Consider the following 19,763-nt stretch of genomic DNA (forward strand, 5'->3'; position numbering starts at 1 on the left):
TGTTCCAAGATTTCATTATAGGATTCAAGAGTTTTACTTACAGGGTCACTATAATATAATGGGTCACAACATTTTTCCAGAGTATATAGATACTTCACATTATCTTTAGCTTCATTTGCTGCATCTGTGATGCGGATGTCCAACACTCGCCAATTCTAGGAATAGAAAGTTGAATCAAATAAAAACACACATTTCAGAAAAATTGTTTTGTCTAAAATATTTTGAGACCACCCATGTTTTCCACTAGCCTTTAAACACATTTGAAAGCACAATTCTGATACTTCAGAGTTAAGTTACATTCATTTACCCAAGATGAAGAACGGGTCCTTGTTTTGCATCAATAACGTGGCTGCGAACATACTGTTAGAGTTTAGACCACTTAGCACAAGGCGTTATGTCAGTAGCAGTGCCAATTAAGTTGCTATTAAGTATATAGTCACCCTTTAACAATTAATTTTGCTGGACGGATGGATGAATGTATAAGCATGTATTCATTTCACAGGCCTTTCAGTTTGATGAACTAAGACTTTTTCTTCCTTTCCTGCTCCCTAAGGAATGTATATAACAATTCTAAAAGCAAGTTATAGTGCCAGAATATCACTTATATATATTTAGTATCATACAATGCTCAAGAGTACTTTTTGATAAAGCTTCAGCTCTTAAGTTAGAAGTACTATTTATGATGTACCAGCTACTACCGAAAAGGGAAGAGAATGACTAGGAGTAAATAGCCGTCACAGCAGCCACTGAATCAATACCTAGGATAGCAGCCACAAACACAGGAAGGTAACTCCTTTGTTGCAAAGGAGTTTAGATAGGTAAACTGCAATGAGAGAAAAATCAAGTTGCATATTATATAACAGGAATTTTATGCTGGGCAACAAAAAACGACAATGCCTGAATGAAACCAGCATATAAAATATCTTTATGTTTTATTCACTTCTTTTTCTGTTTAGGATGGGCCTTTAGCTTTGTTATGTCAGCGTAAGAAGTCGTATCAGTGCAAGTAATATCATACCAGAACGATGTTAAAAAATTGTTTTTCATTTTGTTTCCATTAACTACCAGTCCATTGATTCAATTCTCTCATTTAATAATCGACTTTTCAAAGATTTACAAGTACCCATTTCTGTTGAGCCTATGATGCAGGACATTTTATCTTCCTTTAGACAAAATGGATCCCAGTCATTTCCAAGAAATTAAAATAGAGTTAAGCCTTACCTACTCAAGGTGAGGAATAGGGAAGGAAGGAGAAAACAGAATTATATTTTGCCCACCAGCTATGTTCTATACGTTACCAAAATGAACTATGCTATACAGAACATTTCTAGTCTTTATATCAGTCATTTTTCAAAATAAGACCTTCAGTAGTTTGGATTTAGCAGCAGTGAGTACTCCAAGCACTGCCTTCACATCTGGGCTCTTCAGCTGGTCCATAAGGTAGTTGAATTTAGACAATCTTTTTTTCCAATGATCAAGCTCTGCTCGAGGTCCAAGGTCATCAGCTTCCTTTCTCAATTGGTCATTTTCTGCAAGAACCTTTAATCATACAGTAATATTAGTGACTGATGCTAAAAATTTTTATCTGCATGGATGGCAGCCATATTAATTCCTAACTTAACTACCACTATTAACCTCCTGTGATAAATGACCTAACTCACCCACCACTTCACATAATCAGAGTATTTAATTCTGCTTAGCCTTTCTAGCTTTGAGTTAAAGAGGGAATATTTCAAGAGCACTGTTACAGACAATTACATTTTCTGTATATAACCTACAAAGCAGGTTTCAAAGTGTGATTTTGACAATTAAGAACAGTGTTCACTGAATTATTCCATTCCTTTTGCTTTCTCTAAACCCACCAGGAATCACAGACTGTTTTCAACCTTGATTTATTCTTGGCTGAGATTAATCTTCTATTAAAAAAAAAAAAAAGCATTTGTTACATGAGGTACCAGATAATTGCTTCACTAACCCTAATATAAGCATAGACAGAATGCTTTGCCTGACCCAAAATGGACACAGGGAACTCAGTGGATGTCAAGGTAATATGAAGGAGCATATCTACTATGATCCTTCTCTAGTGGATAATCCAACTTCAGCACTCAGCTACTATACTATATCAGAATATTCTGAAATTAAAATTGCTTTAATTTGCTTTCCACCACTTTTTGATAAGCATATCATTCATTGAAAAAATTTACTAGCTGTAACAGCTTCTACATAATGTTCTACAACACTTCAGTCACAATAAATCAAAGAATACATTGCAGATCCATAATAATGCTGAGTGTGAAAGTTTTAGTCATGAATTTAATTAATGAATTCCAAAAAGGTAAACAAATTTAAAATGAACTAGGCTTTGAAATGCACCACTCAGATGCTGAGGACTAAGTTAGATTCCATTGCATTTCAGACCATTGAGGAAGCTTCCTTATCTCTTTTGTCAGCTCAGTGGGTTCAGCTTCTCTCTGTGAGCTGGGTAATGTGCATTCAAATCATCTCTGCCAGCATCTTGATGTTTCCTGTATAAGCTGTTCCATCTTCACCAGGGTAAATATTACCAAACTGCAGAGGTCCCCCTCACTTTCTTTTCAGGCTAACAGCTATCCATGTGTTTTATGTATGTTCAACATTCAAAAGGAACATTGCCTAACAGCACTGAGAAAGAGAACTGACTTTGGGAAAGTCCTGTCTCAGAAATCTACTGGTGGTCTTTGAAATGATCAATAAACAGGGCCTTGAGGGCACAACTAGACCTTAATGGCTGTGATCAGCCTCTCCTGGGGCTCCCTCCACCCACCAGCCTGTGGGCCCAGGAGCGCCATTCAGCCCAGCTCCGTGCCATCTGTCCCCGCCCCAATGACATGAGAGGAGTTACCACTCTCCAGCTCAGCCGCAGCCATGCCTCTGCCTGGCCACAGATCCTATTGACCCAGACTCCACCCCACAGACTAATTTCCCAGCTTGACCTCAGCCCTGCTGCATCACTGTAGACCTGCCCAGCAGCCTGATCCTAACCTAATCCTGTGGATTGACTTTCCAGCTTGACCTTGAACCTGCCTCACATCACCATGATATTGCCTTATGAGCTGGACTTTTTGTTGGGTCTGGCCACCACCTCTGGGCCTGCCCTGCTCGCTTTGATGGAGTACTATATAACTGGGTCCTGGCTGGCAAGGCCTCTGCCCTGACAGCCATGTTATTCCCCTCAGCTCCTGGCTCACCTTCTCTTATGGAGCAGCTAGCCCTTGCTACTCCTTGACAAACTCTTGGAAAATGCAAATGCAGTGAACATAATCTACTGGGATTTCCAAAAGCTTTCATCAAGGATCCTCAGTACAGGCTGTCCAGGAAACTTAGCAGCTGTGGTGTATATGGGAAAGTCTATCCACATACATACAATCAGTTAAAAGACAGGACGAAGATAGCAGTAAATGGCTGGTTTTCACTATGGAAGAAGGTCGTCAGCAGAGTTCCACACCAACATGTGTTGGGACACACACTCAGACCTGTGCTTTTCAAAATACCCATAAATGATGCAGAAAAGGAAGTAAGCAGCAAAGTTTGCTGACAGTATTAAGGAAGGGGATAAAGGCTGACTAAAGAGCTGTAGAAAGATTTTGGTACTCAGTGACTCAGCATTGAGGTGAGAAATGTAATTCAACATAGATAGACTGAAAGCGATACACAAGGCTAAAACCAATCTTCACATATATGGTGATAAACTTTGACCTGATTCATGCAGGAGCAAGATCTCAGTGTTATGACAGATAATGCTCTCAAAACATCGGCTCTGTGCTCAGCAGCCACTAAAAATATATTGAATCTTCAAAGTTGTTATGACAAGGATGTTCTCTACTTCTTTTCTGTAGGCTGAAGGAGACATTGGACACATATATGTTGAAAAGAAAACCACAGAGGGTTACTCAATTCAAAAAAAAAAAGTCTCACAAAATCCCAGAACTACAAATTGTTGGAGGCTGGAAGAATATTGTAGGGAAGTATTGCTGTCTGTTTACTCTGCTTTTCTTCTTTTCCCCAGCATCCACTTTTGCCCATTACCAGAGAGATGATTCTGAGTTAAAAGGACCTTTAATCTGACCCAAAAATGATGGCTCTTATGATAATCTTCTGCCAGAGGATGGAGAATACCATGTTTTTAAACAGTGAAGCCATGCTCATAAGAGGTAAAACAAATTCAAGTCCTTTAGACAACAAGAAGATGTGAACACAGAATTATTATGTGACAATAAAGAATCCTAAGCTTAACTATATATATGCCTCCCCTTGCTCCCATCCCTCATTGTACTAAGGGATAATAAAGTTCCCTCAGGTCAACCTTGCCATTTGTTGAAGCTTTCCTTTACTAAAAAGCACAAAAATAGCTATGAACAGTTCAATCAAAAATTGTTTCCAATTTCCCATATAGTAAAGAAAAAACTGTTTAATGTCAACTCAAAAAACTACTCCCTTCTTCCTCCAGTTCACATGAGCAAGTCTAAAAGTCTCGAGCTTGGTATTAAAATCTCTAAACCTGTAATGCAATCCCAAGAATGAAGATGATAAATTAAAATATCCATCTTTGTCCAAAAAATAACACACAACAAAAATCCTTCAGTGGTATTTGGGTGCATTAGACGAAATATCTTTATTGTTTTACAAAGGCTTTAATGACTATTTTTTTCTATTTGGCAGCAGGTAAGTAGTGCTAGAAAGTAGAGTAAATCTTTTGGTAGAAGGACAGTTCATTGTGATGGATTCTCCCCACCAGCTTCAGCTCATATATCTATAAATAAAACGAGGTTAGGTTTTTTAATTTTGTTTCTTCCTTTTAAGAGGTATAGGCCTTACTAAATAAAATTCTTTCATGAAGCCAATTTCTTAACTGGAAAACAAGAATGTTTCTCTGATAAAATCTTGGCAATAATTTTTACAAGCAAAACAAAAAATCAGGTAGCAGCTAAATTTCCATTTACCAAAGTCAGAAGTTATTCATACTTCCCTGTCTTTTAATGTCTGCAAAAACATTACAAAACATGTTTCTCTGAGCTTCTATGCTTTCCCTTGAATGGATTGCTTTTGAACTGATACACAAATCACAAAAACATGATATTAATTTTATGCAATAACTCAACTGATTGTTTCACTTCTTTGTAAAAAGAACTTTAAAATCTGTTTTATAGACTATAAGACCTGCTTCTGAGAAAAAAAATAACAATCACAAAATTCGTCTGCAGTTTTTAATTTTACCTGCACTTGAAACAAGTAAACTAACCTTAAAATACTTCAAACAGAAACAGGGAACTAAGCTTCCAAATACATAGGTACACTACATTTATTAGTAAGATGGAAGAAGTTCTCTAGAATATACTCATTTTAGAAGTAAAAGCACACAAAACAGATCAGTAGTAATTTAAAATACAGTTATCTATCACATCTATCTTTACAGATAGGTAGCTGTATGCCAACTCAGCATCTGCCAATATGCATTTAATAACCTGTGGTCATATTTCAGACTTAGTGTATCACCTGTTCAATCTGCTTGATCCACACTTTCATGCAGATTTCTATTCTTTCAAGAGCTTCTGTGCTGTTAGCAACCATCAGATAATCTGAGGGTCCTCTTAGAGTTTTCAGATCATATGTTTCACATATCTTTAGATTCACCTGAAAACACAAGTTTTTTTAAAAAAATGAAGCACTGAAATGTTTGTGACAAATAATCTGGGAACTTAAAAAGTGACTGATTTGCCCACTTGGGGTATCTTGCTTCATATTCCCACATCAATTTAGTGTAAGCTGGTTTGAGCCCAGAACTAGACTCCAGAATCTGAAGAATTCACTGGCCTGGGAACTTTGCTCTCATGCCCCTTCCTTCACAGAGACTGAGTAGAAATTAACAGTTAAAGCAAATGATACAGAAGAGAACCTACATGTCTGTGGTATCATTTTTGGCTTACAAAAGGCTGCAGACATGAGAGTTGAGAAGCAAACAGCTCAACAGAACTGTTTTGTCCCAGGAGGAACAAAAACAGAAGCAGCTGCAGAACCATCAAAGCCACAAACTTTCACAAACATTAAAGTCACAGATCAAAGCATAACAAGTTACTGATGACAGCAAAGCATTGCTTCTTCTGCAGTTTAATAAAATATTTTTATTAGTGTTCTGTAACAGCAACAAGCTCAAAAACTCCAGGGCAAGAGCTATTTTAGAGCTAGCTCAATTCCTAGTTGCCATATGAGCCATATTACCTTTTCCAACAAACTTTGCTGAGCTCCTGATAACACACTAACAAATGCTTCAAGGGAACTGAAGAAGTCCTGCTTAACATTGGAAGCTTGTTGAACTTTACCAAGTTCACCCCAGCCATGGTCCATAGTCCGTAAGGCGGGAATGAAGAATTCTGATATCAATTGCTCAACACTTTTTAGTAAGCCATCTCGACCTATATCCATCATATTAAAATTCACTTCCTGAAAAAGAAATGCAATACATGTTAAAATGAAAAATTTAACTTTGCCATCACGAACTTATTCCACACCTATTGTCTTGAGCACCTCAAAAATTACCAGTGTCTACAAGTCCCCTACTGCTTCAAGCCCCTAGCAGGGCCTGAATTCAGTCCTCAAAATATCAAACCACAGAAGAATTAGGAGGCATCTCTACAGCTGTTTCAACTTAATCAGCTACCACTGACTCTAGTATAGCAGACTTGCACAGGGTGACAGTTTGTCATCCAAAACTGAGGAACTAAAGGTCTGAAAACACTTCCAAAATATAACTGGAGCATAAGAGACCACTGTTTGTAAAACCCAGTTTATACAGATGATTAAAAGGATTCCATCCTGCCACTTCTAAAGCTATCAGATTTTTTTTTGTGAACAATAAGTTTATGTTTAGATTATCCAGGCATAGATCAGTGCGATTAAAAGCCTTAGATACCAACAGAATTATGAACTACAGTTAAATCTGACTTCCAATTTCCCAAAACTTTTGGTCCAGGAAGAATATCTCCCTCCAATTGGAGAGAGAACAACTCGCAGAATATTTGCTTTTAGCCATTCTGAAAAAGACTCTGAAGATTTTGAATTTAAACTACATGAATTGCCCAGCCATTTTTACTTCATTGGAAGGTATTGCAAGAATTTTTTTCAGCAACGTAATGTAACACTAAACAACTTGTATTTAAGTATCATGCATTATATGTGTCTTCAGTAACTGAGGAATTTATAATAATTCAATGTTTAAATAAAAAGTTTGCAGTAACATGTATTGTGAAATGCTCAGGTGTTAATTATTACACAGTATCCTGACTCAGTATTCATTTTTATTTTTCAACTTGTCTTTCCTAATTTTAAGGTATTATTTACCATCAGCAAGTCAGCAAAGGATATATCATTACTTCTGCAGAACTTTGCTGTACACGTCTTTCAGCTGTGATTACTAGCTTGCAAGCATTACTAATAAGCTATCACCTTAATAATACGGTGAAGATGTTAATAATCTTCATCTGGTAAATAGCATATAACCAAAGAGCTAAGCCAGATCTTTCAAAATTATGACCAAAAAAAAAAAAGCATAAAACTTCAAATAACATAGAAATCAAACAGAAATCACACAAAAATCTGGTTATGATAGCCAGCTCATCCAGCCTTTTTTCTTCTAGCTATTGCCTACCTGGGCAAAATACAATTTCTAAAGATTTTTCTGAAAGAGATGGGGAAGTTAAAACTTTTTTTTCCACAACACTAAATTCTCTCATGACTCTGATTAGTTTTCCCACTTAACAGAGGATCCTCTACATTTCATTCTGTGCTGGCAGCTACTGGACTTGCAGTGCACTTGATCCAGCTCTGTTCACATCAGATTGACACAGATTTAAGGAGTCTTTTACATAATCTTTACATATGGTCACAAAAATAAACCCATTTTTGTTTATTTAATGGATTTGCCAGCACTTATTAAAGTTTAACAATTCAGTACTTGGGTGTTGACTAATTACTGTTTGTCAGCTTGGACTGTCATAGGTTTTCTTCCTTAGTATCATTTCTTGATAGCAACAATTTATACTTCTAGTTGCTGGCACTCAACAACAGTGTCAGTTTTTCCATTGCCCTCCTCTTTTTTTCTTCCATATTCCATTTAGCTAGACTGTGTCCTTTTGCTCATTCTGTCATGGCAAAGAGGATCAAATTACTTGCTGATAGCAAATACCCCAAGATGAAAATGAATCTTAAACAAGATCATGAACAGAGATCAGTAGGGACCAACTCTCACCTGATAGATATTCTCACTTGTGATGGTTTTCAAGGGACTGCATCTAATGAAGGCAACACATATACCAGTTAAAGCAACTTCTTTTCCCTCTGTCACAAATACTTTAGGTTTCTTCCTCTTTGCCAAATGCAAATTGATTCCTGTTCCTGGAAGGCCAAGAAGCTCTGTGGGTTCAAACAGAGCAAACATTTTAAAACCACTGATGATCTGTTTGAAGAAAACCTTTCTAGAGAAACAGTTCAGTCACCATTTGTGCAGCTGAGCTGCGGCTCCTGCTAGTCCTGGAGCTGCCCCATTTGACTTCCCAAGGAAGGCACACGCAAGCCACAATCAACTGCCTTTCCCTAAGAACATGAGAACATGCAGACCTAAGTCTAACATATAGAAAAAATGATGTAAAATGCTTCTGGAAACAAGATGACACAGGTCACGGCAGATTCTCTAAGGGAGTTACCAGGAACTTGCTTGTCCTCCCTCCTGCCCCAAACATGAACATGCCGTTTACATGATTATGCTGTTGATAACATTTGTAAAGAGTTCACCAAAGAGTAGCAATGCCTATGACTGGAAGAAAAATATTCCTCTTAGATTGGTCTTTGGCTACATTTGTTTTCTGTTACTGATTTTCTTGTGTTACTTCACAGAAAAATGCATGCGTGCGCACACACGCACACATACACTTCCTAATGGAAAGCTGCAACAATAAAACAGTGAGAAAACAAACTGTCGGTGCTGCTGTTTAAAGGACGATACATGCCCCTTCTTCCAGTTACACGACCGCCTGCCCTGGAGGTCCCCATTTGGGATCACATGACCATTGACCTGAGAAGTCCCTTCCCCTCACTTCTCTTTGCGTCACCTCCGCCCCAACAAATCCCCACATTTCCTGCAGAAGCCTCCTTTCTGTTTACCCCAGATGTATATCAAGGGCCCTCATACATACGTATGTACATGTGAATATTTTAAATATAGATATATAACTCTCATACAAATATATATATATTTATAAACATAACATCTATATACGTAACCATATCTGTGAGTGCACAAGTATTTACAAATATTTTATTTATAGATTATATATATATGAAAATATAAAGAAGTATATACATTAAAAGGTATTAAAAGATAGTTTAACAAGATATAATTAATTTATTAATTAAAGTTTAAATATACATGAAAAGAAAATAAAATTCACAAGTCTGCTGACAACATTTTAACATAGCTGGGCTAAGTGTGAGCCGAAGGGATGGGAGTGCATTGGAGGGGGCATGAACAAGTCTGAACGTGGCTGGGACGGGAATAAGTTGGAGAGGGTATGGGATAAGGGGCAAACCTTATGTGTCTACCCAAGAGACCTACTCACTCACCAGGCAGGCAGATTTGGTAGATATGCAACAGTTTTCCAGATAATAACCGTGGGGTTAAGCACATCTTGACAGTGACAAACATTTTATCCAAACATGCCTGAGCTGTGAGTCTAAAAGGCAACATCGGCTCTGAGATAGCTAGAGCTTTTTAAAACGTTCTTTTTTTTTTTTTTTTAATTGGGGAACACACACCTTAGAAATTACTCTCAGACTGGGGAAAAGGATTTCTAACAATCTTTAAACAATCTATTAAAGCCATATAATGTTCACCAGTTTGCTACTAACAATGAAGTAAAAGCCTTCATGGCAGAACGTTCCAAAATGTGGAGATATTTTGAAGCATGGAACATCTTTTGCTCCCTCAGTGTGTTATGGGAGTTTATAAAGAGCTATAGTCACAGCTGCCTCACACCTATCAGAGACAGACCTGTGAACACAAACCCTTCCCACTGCAAGGGTGTGGAAAACCATGGATAGCATTTGATTTAAAAGTAACAAAATTGCAAGCTTTGCTCAGACAGGGAGACCACGCAAGGATGACTAGAATAAAGAAATTTGTTTTGGAAAGGTTATGAGCAGATGTTTATAGATGAAATTTTCATAGCAGCTGAAATTGTAAAAAGGGGTCAAGTACCATTATACCACTTAATAGACTACAATTAGCTATCAGGGGGATATTTTACCCCAAAGAACTTCAATATTGAACCTCTCAGCAAGGACACAGTTTACAAATGTGAAAAGGTCCCTGTTGCAAAAGGGAAAAGAAGAAAGTAACAGATGTTGAAGTGGCATAGCTGGCCCCAGAAATTTAATAGCTGGACAGAAGCCTCCCAAATCCGAGCAGCTTAGCAGTCGGGGCTGGATGGGGGGCGGGGGGGGGGGGGGGGGGGGGAGACAGAAGATGGAACTTCTTACATCAGGCTGCCCAGGAACACCTGCACCTGGGTTTTCCCATAAAAAGATGGTTCAGATTTTGCCATATAGCTGGTGATACCTCCAGCAAGTGGTAGGTGGTACTAGCAGAAAAACAATACCTTCAGAGTTAGAATAACATTAATACAAAGTCTTTGAAATAGGGCGTACAGTAGGACATTGCATTATACTTTGCGGTGAGTTTATTATCTAGCCATGCCCCTATTTTTGGAATATATAAATAATGTTATTGGTACCCATAGCAAAGCTTCAGCAGTAGGCCTGGTCTACAATCCTGTGACTAGTAAAACAAAGCTTAAAACAGTAGAAAACCCTTACACTTTTTGTACACCTAAGAAGCTTGTGCATGTTTGGGGAGCTTCGCCAGGGATGGCTGCTAAGAAATTTCCCTTTACAGCTGACATCACTGGAGGGCTTCACTTTCTTTACCTCTGTAGGAATCTTCCAAAGCATCAGCTTGTCAAACACTTTTTGGTCCCATAATCGTGCTGCATTCCAGGTCAAAATAATAACAGTGAGACTTTGAATGTGACATACAATAAGAGCATTACATGCCAGTGAACTGACAGCACAATGACACATTAAGCATTGAAATAAACATTGTCCAGAACAAACACATCTCATTTCACCACGGGAAGGTGACTGTGAATCTGCATCTGCACTTCCAGAAGGCTCTGTTATTTTAAGGAAGTACATCAACAAGGCAGTAGTGAAGAATGACAGGGACTCCCCCATGTATTTCAATAATTATGGAGGTCAGGCTAGCAACAGTCACCCCAGTTTTCAGGGCCTTCCTATGATGTGTGGAGCTAGACTACATGGCATATTCTGCAGCTTCTTTAGAATAGCCATATCACTTTTGAAAAGGGGGTTAGAAACTGTTCAGCTGCACAGTAAAAGTGCCACTCAAAACATTGCAAAAAATCTCAGTCCATTCTGGACACATTGGAAACAGTGGCAAAGCAGGACAGTTCAAGGCTCATCTATATTCAAAGAAAGAGCTTTAAAAGAAAAATAGACATGTCACACCCCAGAAGGGAAAGATTGCCTCAATTCTTTAAAAGGACAGTTGCCTTTTCCAGATGACTTTTGTTCACAGCTGCTTAGAAAAATGTAGCATATCAGAGCTGGATTTGTTTGATGTGTCCCTAACACAGACCAGCATTGAGAAAAGCCTGTTCGTTGAGGTTCCTCCACTTTTGGCCATTGCAGAAGCAGTACCTCTTGACTTTCTCATAGCCAGGAATAGGCAAGGCTACATATCGGAACCCCTTTGCTGCAATATTGTAAAAGTTGATGGGGCCAGCATCAGTGCTGGAGGTGCCATGAGTCTGATGAATTCCCACCGGCATCTATAGTCAGCCAGCTGGATGTTATGCTGAAGGACTGAGCTATAAAGCCAGAGCAGGAACTGTTACCTCTACCACACATTTATTGAGTTGCTTTTCAATTACAGCCATGACAGAGCGTCCTCACATTTTCCCATGGATCTGTTCCACAAAGACACAGACAAGCAGCAGGAAGTAGTCATGCCACATGGCTAATCAAGGATTTAGGCTGTGATGGCAGAGAGTAGCAAAACTGAACTTTTGGGACCAACCACAACAACCTGTTTTTTCAAAAAGGTTTTGTTGAGCAGTTGTGGATGTAAAAAATAAGCTGAGGCAACAAACACTTTTGTTTGAAGAACGCACCAGCAACAAGGGGCTGTAAACTAGTTATTACCTATGCCTTGCTGTTTTTGAAGGAAGTGCAGATAGCAGCTGGAGTGCATTTGGGACGTGAAGAGGCTTGGCTCACAACCAACACTAAATACCATTAAAGAGGTGGGTCTGAAAGTGTTAAGCATGCATGTTGGCAGTCACAGCAGCAATCAAGAAGACCTGTTTCCAGGACAATTGCCAGAAAGGCAGAGGAATAGCACAACAGTCTTAGGTTTGAGGAACACAGTCTGCTACATAGCCAAGCAAATGGAGGCCAGCATAATACACTAAAAGGGATCTGAACAGTGACCCATTCTCACAATTTCATCATCATCTTTTTCATAGAATGTGTGATGAGTCCTCAGTCCTGTATAACCTGCTGTATAAGATGCTGGCACCTCCGAAAATTTTCACATCTTGTTGGCAATAGTAACAGTTCTTCTCACAGGTCTAAGATCTTCTTCCCAATAGCTGCATGCCAGGCCAAGAATTGCATTTTTTCCTCCCAGCATTAACTTGTGCACCCCATAAGGAGAAGGAGGACCTACACAATTTTGATTTACAGTAGAATTTTAAAAAATGGGGCCCCATGACTGCTTAGTTTCCTGGATAAAAAATTTAAAGAGACTGTGAAACATATACAGAAGCTGGTGACTTCTATACACAAGCTTATTGCCTTGGGTGATTAATTGTACATCCATTTCTCTGAAATAGTCTAAAAATTTCTCTGTCTTCATATCATCTTGTTCACATTGTTTAAAGTGAGAGTGGAAGAACATAAAGAGCCACATATGCTTACAGCTTCAAGACAGTGCTGGGTATAGTCAGCAGCTTCCAATTTCTAGTGTAAGCGGTCAAAGATCTGCACATTGCACAAAAGTTTCATAAGGTTTGTGAAGCGATAACTGGTCTAAATTAAGATATTTTCGCCATATTGCATAGCCCCAAATCTCCACATGAGCCACTCCCGCCACCACACATTTCATGGAAGCCACAAAATGCACACCATTCTTCCTCCTTCTCCCCCTCTGCATTGGAGGGCAGGCATAAAACTGAACACTGAAATGACGCTTTAGGGCTATGGAATTCATCTGATGAACCCTGTTGGGGGTCATCATCTTTCTAAACTTGTAGGGGCACAGTTTCCTGCTCTGCAGAGACACAGTGTCCTGGAGGTCCCCTTCATGGGGTCGTCATCTGCCCTAGCAGAAGAAATGTTCACTGACCCTCCAGCTTTAAAAAACAGTTTGTACTTTAAGAGGCATGTAGTAAGCTTAACCCCTTCAGCCAACAAGATGCATGTGAAGCCAAAAAAATACACTTTATTTACTAATTAGCAGCCATCCCATAACTGGGATTTTTGTTTTGCTAGCCTGTGAACCATGGCCCCAGAATGATCAGCACAAAAAGTTCTTTTATGAACTCTGCCTAAGAAGAAGAAAAATGTATAGCACAAGCTGCACGCTGTGATAGTTTTGGAAGCAACTGTACACTCACTCACAGCTGTGGGCAAAGGCAGCCTCCAGCCCACACTTCATCTCACACACACCTCTGTCTTCTGCTTCTTAACCACCAGACCAACATCCATTTCTTTTGGTGGCATGATCTTTTGGAGGCTTTTGAGTACTGATGCCATGCACATGCTGCCCTGAATTTGGCTTTTTGTTCCACCTTTCCATGTTGCCAGCATCTTGCAGCACAGCACAAAGACCAAAGGTTAACACAATGATACAGTAGGGTCACCTGATCAGTTTGGGCGTGGGTAAGGCGGACTCTTCATTATTTTCACAGGCTTGACCCCTTGCCTCACACCCTCTCAAATACCCTTCCACTGCTTCAACTCAGACCTGTCCCAGGCATGTTAAAACTTGTTCAGCAGGTTTCTAAACTGGTGGTCCTTGAGTCTGTATTTTCTTTTCATTCAGTTTTCTTTCTCTGCACATTTAAATTTTAATAAAGCTGGTCATATCTTACTAAACAATCTTCTTATTCCTTTCAGGAGTGTATATAAATACACACATACATATATGTGAAAATACATAAAGTATAGACAAGTATATCAGTGCACAAATATGTATAAATATATAATTATACAGGTCTATGTTTACATATATACAAAAACATGCATATTTACACAGACATACGTACATACATTTATGAGGGCCCTTCAGTTACTTCTGGCCCTTCAGTTTACTTCTGGCCCTCCAGTTATGGCTGGGGCACACTCACACCAAGCAGTCCCGGGGAGCCCTGAGCTCACCCAGGGTGTGGCTGCATCACAAGGGCAGCAACACCCACGATGTCGGGACGCGAGCCAAGGGGACCCCCAGTCACCAGGGCCCCAGGGGCTTCCAGGGTAAAGGGAAAGGAGCCTTCTGCAAGAAGCGTGGTAGGAAAGGGGAGTGCCAGGGAAGGGAAGCGGATGTGAATGGAAGGGAGGGGAAGGTACCTCCTGGGTAGATGGTCATGTTGCCCCAAATTGGGGGCCTCTGGGGCTGTTTGTCATGTCACCCAAAATAAGGACACACTTGGGTGGTGACAGGGCAAATGATCATGTGACCAGAAATTGGGGCTGGGCGGAGGACTCCCAGGGTAAACCGGTGGTGTAACTGGGAGGGAGGAGGTGCAGCACCTGTAAACTTCTCATCCTCTCTGGAAGTTGTCCTTTATTTAAAAGGATTTTCCAATCCCTCGGGCAAGAACTGCTAGATTCACAAGGCAGTAGCTTGCTTTTGCAGGTTAGCAATGTGCAAAAGTGCAATAATAAATTTCACTAATTTTATCAATCCTCCTTTCATAAGCAAGTGCCAGATATCCCAATATGAGAAAGCTTGACTTGCCTTAAACTCTGGTTTATGAAAACTTAATCATTCACTTTGCCTTTGCATGCTTACACACAAAACTCTTAACACATTGCAGGAAAACCTGTTACTTTACCTGTATCAGTTGTCTCCACATCTTGATAGTAGAACATCAGATGATGCAGCCCTCCAGTTGCCAAGAATCTGTCAATGCGCTCTATCTGTTTGAGATCATGTTAAAGTATTTGTGACTGGCACACCCACTACAAAAAGTTTAACTTGCCCAGATTTTTAACAGCAAGTACTGACAAATGCGCATTTCATTATCTTTGTTCAATACTAAAATTATACCACGTCCAGTTACTACTGCTCAAAAAATTAATTCGTCTAGAAATCTAATCTAGAGGCCATTTAAGACTGGGAAGAAAGTTAATTTCTGTGTGATGATGTGCTGCTCAGTGTTTCAGCACTGAATACTCATGTCTAATCAGTTAATTTTCTGGATCTGCGGGACATTGTTTCATTGCATATATTTAGTATATAGTAGCCTTCGTCAGGAAAAGGCTTCTCATAGAAATTCTTCAGAAACATTTACTGGTACCATTTGTGCTTTCAAGGGTGGAGGAAAAGCCCAGGCTTTCTAACAGACCATTAGCAGCAGAAGGAAAACCACACTGATCCCTGTTCCATTAATAATGGGCCTGAGTTACTCCAAGACCATGTAAATTGCTGTTCCAGGAAATCTTTGCTGAGCCCTCCAAGCAGAGGTCAAAATAACTAATTACATTTTACTCTAGCTTGTTTTCCAAGTGTAACAGCTGCCAATATTTCTTCATCTGACAATTATTCTCAGGCAATACAATTTGCCAGGAAACCCATTTAGAGATAAAAATGCACAAAGGCTGAAACAATTTCTCAAAGGCTGAAACAATTTCTGCATTTTAACTTGCACGTCAGCATTCTGCATAGCTAATTTTCCTGTATCACATGAAATCACAGAAGTGTTGGAACGGACCTCTGGGAAGCCTGTAGGCTAGCCTCCTGTTTAAAGCAGGACTAGGGCCAACATTAGATCAGGTCATCCAGAGCCTTGCCTAGACTGAATCTCAAAAATCTCCAGGGATGGAAATTCCACAAGCTGCTTGAGTAACCTATTCCCATTCTGCACTACTCTCCTGGGGAAGAAAGGTCTCCTAATGTCCAATCTGCAAGTTGTGGTTGTTGCCCCTTGTTATGTTTTCTGCCATTGCTTGGAAGAGTTCAGCTCTGTCATCTCTGCAACTACTCTTCAAGCAATTGCAGACTGATATTTGATAATCCCTTAATCTCTTAGTGCCCCCCAACCTCTCCTCATAGTTCACATGCCCTATTTCCTAACCATCTCAGTAGCCCTCCACTGGATCATCTCCAAGTTCTCAACATATCAGCAGTGAAATGTGTATATTGAAGACAGAAAAAAAAGTTACATCATGATTATGTTAGTGACAGGGAGTACAATAAGATTTATCTGTGGTCTACCTAGGTTTTAAAAAATAGTTATTTCTTTTCAAATCACAAAGTGCATCTCCATTGCGTACAATACTTACCATAAATTGCAAAGTAGTAGTTCTATTTAAACCACAGGATAAATCTCAGTATTCTTCTTTTTTTCTAAGGGCTAAGTATTAATCATTACCCTATGTTGAGCTAAACATGGGCTGCCACTGAAAAAAAATCATCACTTTGCAATGCATCCTTTCCTCAAGATATGTATTTCCAACTGCTTACCTAGTACCAACACTAACTCTCATGTAGTCAGGTCACTAGCCATTCTAGTTTATCAAGGAGTTTTCTAGTCAATTTAATTCCCTAAACTAGCTCAAAAAACAGACTGTCATGAATGCTGGTGGCAGCCTAATGGAAACAACAATAATTAATGTGCATCCTGGTGTGGACAGGACTCTTTTTTGATTGTACTATACATCCAAGGTCTGAGAGACTTCACGCTGTACATGCAATATGAAATGCAATCACAGGTTTAGTGCAAGATCTATAGCCATTTGAAATCAGAAATTCTAATTATTTTCAAAATCCATATTATTACAATAGGGCCTAAAACATGGAAGGGGACTTTTGTTCAACTTAATTACAAAATGGTGGGAAATATTTTTCCACAAGAAGGAAAACTGACTATTTCAATATGCAAAAACATGAAATGTGACAACTATATCCCCAAGTATTTGGTGTTAATATCAGTCCTAAAGCACCTGATCAGCTTCTCTTATCAAATGCATCGGGTTACCTGGTTACCCTCGAGAATAGCATCTTCTACTTCTGCTCTGTCCAGATTCACACAAGAGGCAACAGTATCCACTAAGTAATCATGCCTGCCATCCAGCTGTGCACGTTTAGCCTCCCTTTCCTCCTTGAGCTTTTGCTGTTATAAAACACAAAAAGGACTTTATATTCTTCCATACTTGTGACTTATGTTTCTAAATGCAATCAAATAAAATTTTTAAAAGTAACTCATGTTAAAATTTTACAGTTGATTTCCTGTGTTCCATTACCAAATTTAGCACAAAATTTCTGTCAACGGGCTTTTTATATAGCAGTATTTATTTGTTGAAAGTCTCCCTAGAAAAAGAGAGACGTTTTATATGTAAGGCTCCTCCTTTTTGCCAGAGTCTTCTTCAACTCCTCAGGCCATTAGTCCTAGCTTTTCAGTCAATTCACATACAACCATCAAATCTACCCAAGATTCTGACCCATTTTTGTTACTCATGTCAGATATTGTAAGTGTTCTCCAATAAAGACGGAAGTGCTACTGGAGGAAGCTGGCATTTCATATATTATCTCCTTAATGTAATGAGAAGTAAAGCAACAAGCCTCAAGGTACACAAGTGTTTACAAATATGCTTAACTGTAGCTATTATACTATTCTTCAAGCAGTATGGTTCCTCTTCTAATTAAATTGAATTCCCATATGTAAAACACCTCATTACATTATAGACGAAATAACCTTCTGGAGTAGTTACTGGTACTATTGTGCTTGCAGATTACAAAATTTAATATCATTTCATTTTCAAAAGAAATTTAGAACTATGTTTCATTGGTGTGAACTCAGTCTTTATTTCCCCAGTGATTATGAAAAATCTGGTAACTCTATAAAGTACACGAGTGATTTATCCACAAGCTTCTGCAGAGCCAATAGGACTTGCATAATTTACTTTATACCCTTATGTAAATATCTTTCCTAGTTCCTGAAGGAATTTTCAGATATTTGATAAACTTGTAAGTAACTAGCATGTTCACACATATGCTGAATGCACTGGAATTTTTTTTCATGTTAAAGAAAAACATACAAATCATGTTCTTTATGCAGATATGGCTAAAGAATGAAGTAGCAGATTAATTTGTACATGCATTTTATGCAATTTTAGCTCTATCATCCCCTAACATGGTCTCCGCTTTCTCAGAGGTGCAGTGTCATCACAGGATTGGCCATTCCTGCATGTTCTCAAATCAGGGTAGAAATTTTTACCCTAATTAGATATACGAAAGGCAACTTTTTTTGGATGGGTAGGCTTCACACCAGAGGATAATTCCAGAATCCATCAGATGAGCTTCGTTATTTCAGTAATTTGAGCATAACTAGCAATGTATCTTTAATATGGAAAAATATGACCACTACCAGTTAGATATTTTCTATTTAGGCCAGCAAAAAGTTCTTTTTATTTCACTAAAATGATATTGACATTACCTACTTTTGCATTTTGCTATGTTTCCAGGGTAGAACTCCAGATATATTCAAAAACAAGGAATTCATTTTACTGCAGTTATCAGCACCTAATTCCAGATGGCCATTGAAATGTTCCTAGCTTCTATTCCTCCTACAGCTTGCCAATTAATGCAAGTTGAAATCATAAGCACCTTCTTCTTAAACGAGGCGATCATATCCTGATGTTTGTTTTAGTCATTTTAATGGCTCCAGTTCTTTAAACTTCAGTCTCTTGAATCCTATAGCATATCTATTAGCAATTGTGTATGGCTATTCACATGGAATGAGGCAGTATTTGATGTCTAAGTCTAATAATAAGAGCATTCATTAATATATCACAAAATTTTAAAAGTCTAATTAACTTAAACTCTTTTAATGAGTTGTTTCTGTAAGCAGAAAACAGGGAATTATTAAATAGATAGTAAAGCTGTAGCTGTATGCAGACTATGGTGTTCATTTGCAGTGATCATGTATCATCCTTGGAAGGCATTTGCATTCGTCTGGTGGATTTCTCTCAAATTAACATGAGTTGCATGTGTTTTTTTCCCTCATAGTCTCTACAGTGCAATTCAAGAACAGGCCCTCTCTCTCTTCTTTCATATCTTGATAATCTTCCATTTCTAAGAACTTTTTATCCTCTCCAAATGAAGTGTTTCCCCATGACAAACTCTTATTTCTCTGTTGCTACAATCATCAGAAGGCACTTCTATAACCCTAGCCCTTGCCTCTGCAAAAAAATCCCATTTTTGTCACCACTGCATAAGAAGGTGAGCTGGGGAACCACTATCGCATCCTTGCTACAGTACTCACTGTCCCTAGATCTGCCTTGCTCTTGAATATGCAATGTCTTAACTCACACCTCAAAAGAGATAAGTCTTCATTCACTTCCTTTAAGGTGAAAATGCCTTGCAAGACCCA

General features: G+C 38.8%; 1 protein-coding gene across 1 annotated transcript in view; it reads right to left on the reverse strand.

The window, feature by feature from the left end:
- The window catches only part of DNAH5 (dynein axonemal heavy chain 5), a 163,956-nt gene that overhangs the window by 118,324 nt on the left and 25,869 nt on the right, over window positions 1-19,763 (reverse strand). The window contains exons 2-8 of the mRNA XM_064506861.1: window positions 17,370-17,504; window positions 15,225-15,309; window positions 8,282-8,445; window positions 6,256-6,477; window positions 5,533-5,670; window positions 1,363-1,539; window positions 42-155 (exon numbers count right to left, since the gene is read on the reverse strand). Coding sequence (XP_064362931.1) covers window positions 42-155; window positions 1,363-1,539; window positions 5,533-5,670; window positions 6,256-6,477; window positions 8,282-8,445; window positions 15,225-15,309; window positions 17,370-17,504 — 1,035 coding nt within the window. The remainder of the gene's footprint in view (window positions 1-41; window positions 156-1,362; window positions 1,540-5,532; window positions 5,671-6,255; window positions 6,478-8,281; window positions 8,446-15,224; window positions 15,310-17,369; window positions 17,505-19,763) is intronic.

The sequence above is a fragment of the Dromaius novaehollandiae genome, chromosome 2 (genome assembly GCF_036370855.1).
Source record: "Dromaius novaehollandiae isolate bDroNov1 chromosome 2, bDroNov1.hap1, whole genome shotgun sequence".
Lineage (NCBI taxonomy): Eukaryota > Metazoa > Chordata > Aves > Casuariiformes > Dromaiidae > Dromaius > Dromaius novaehollandiae.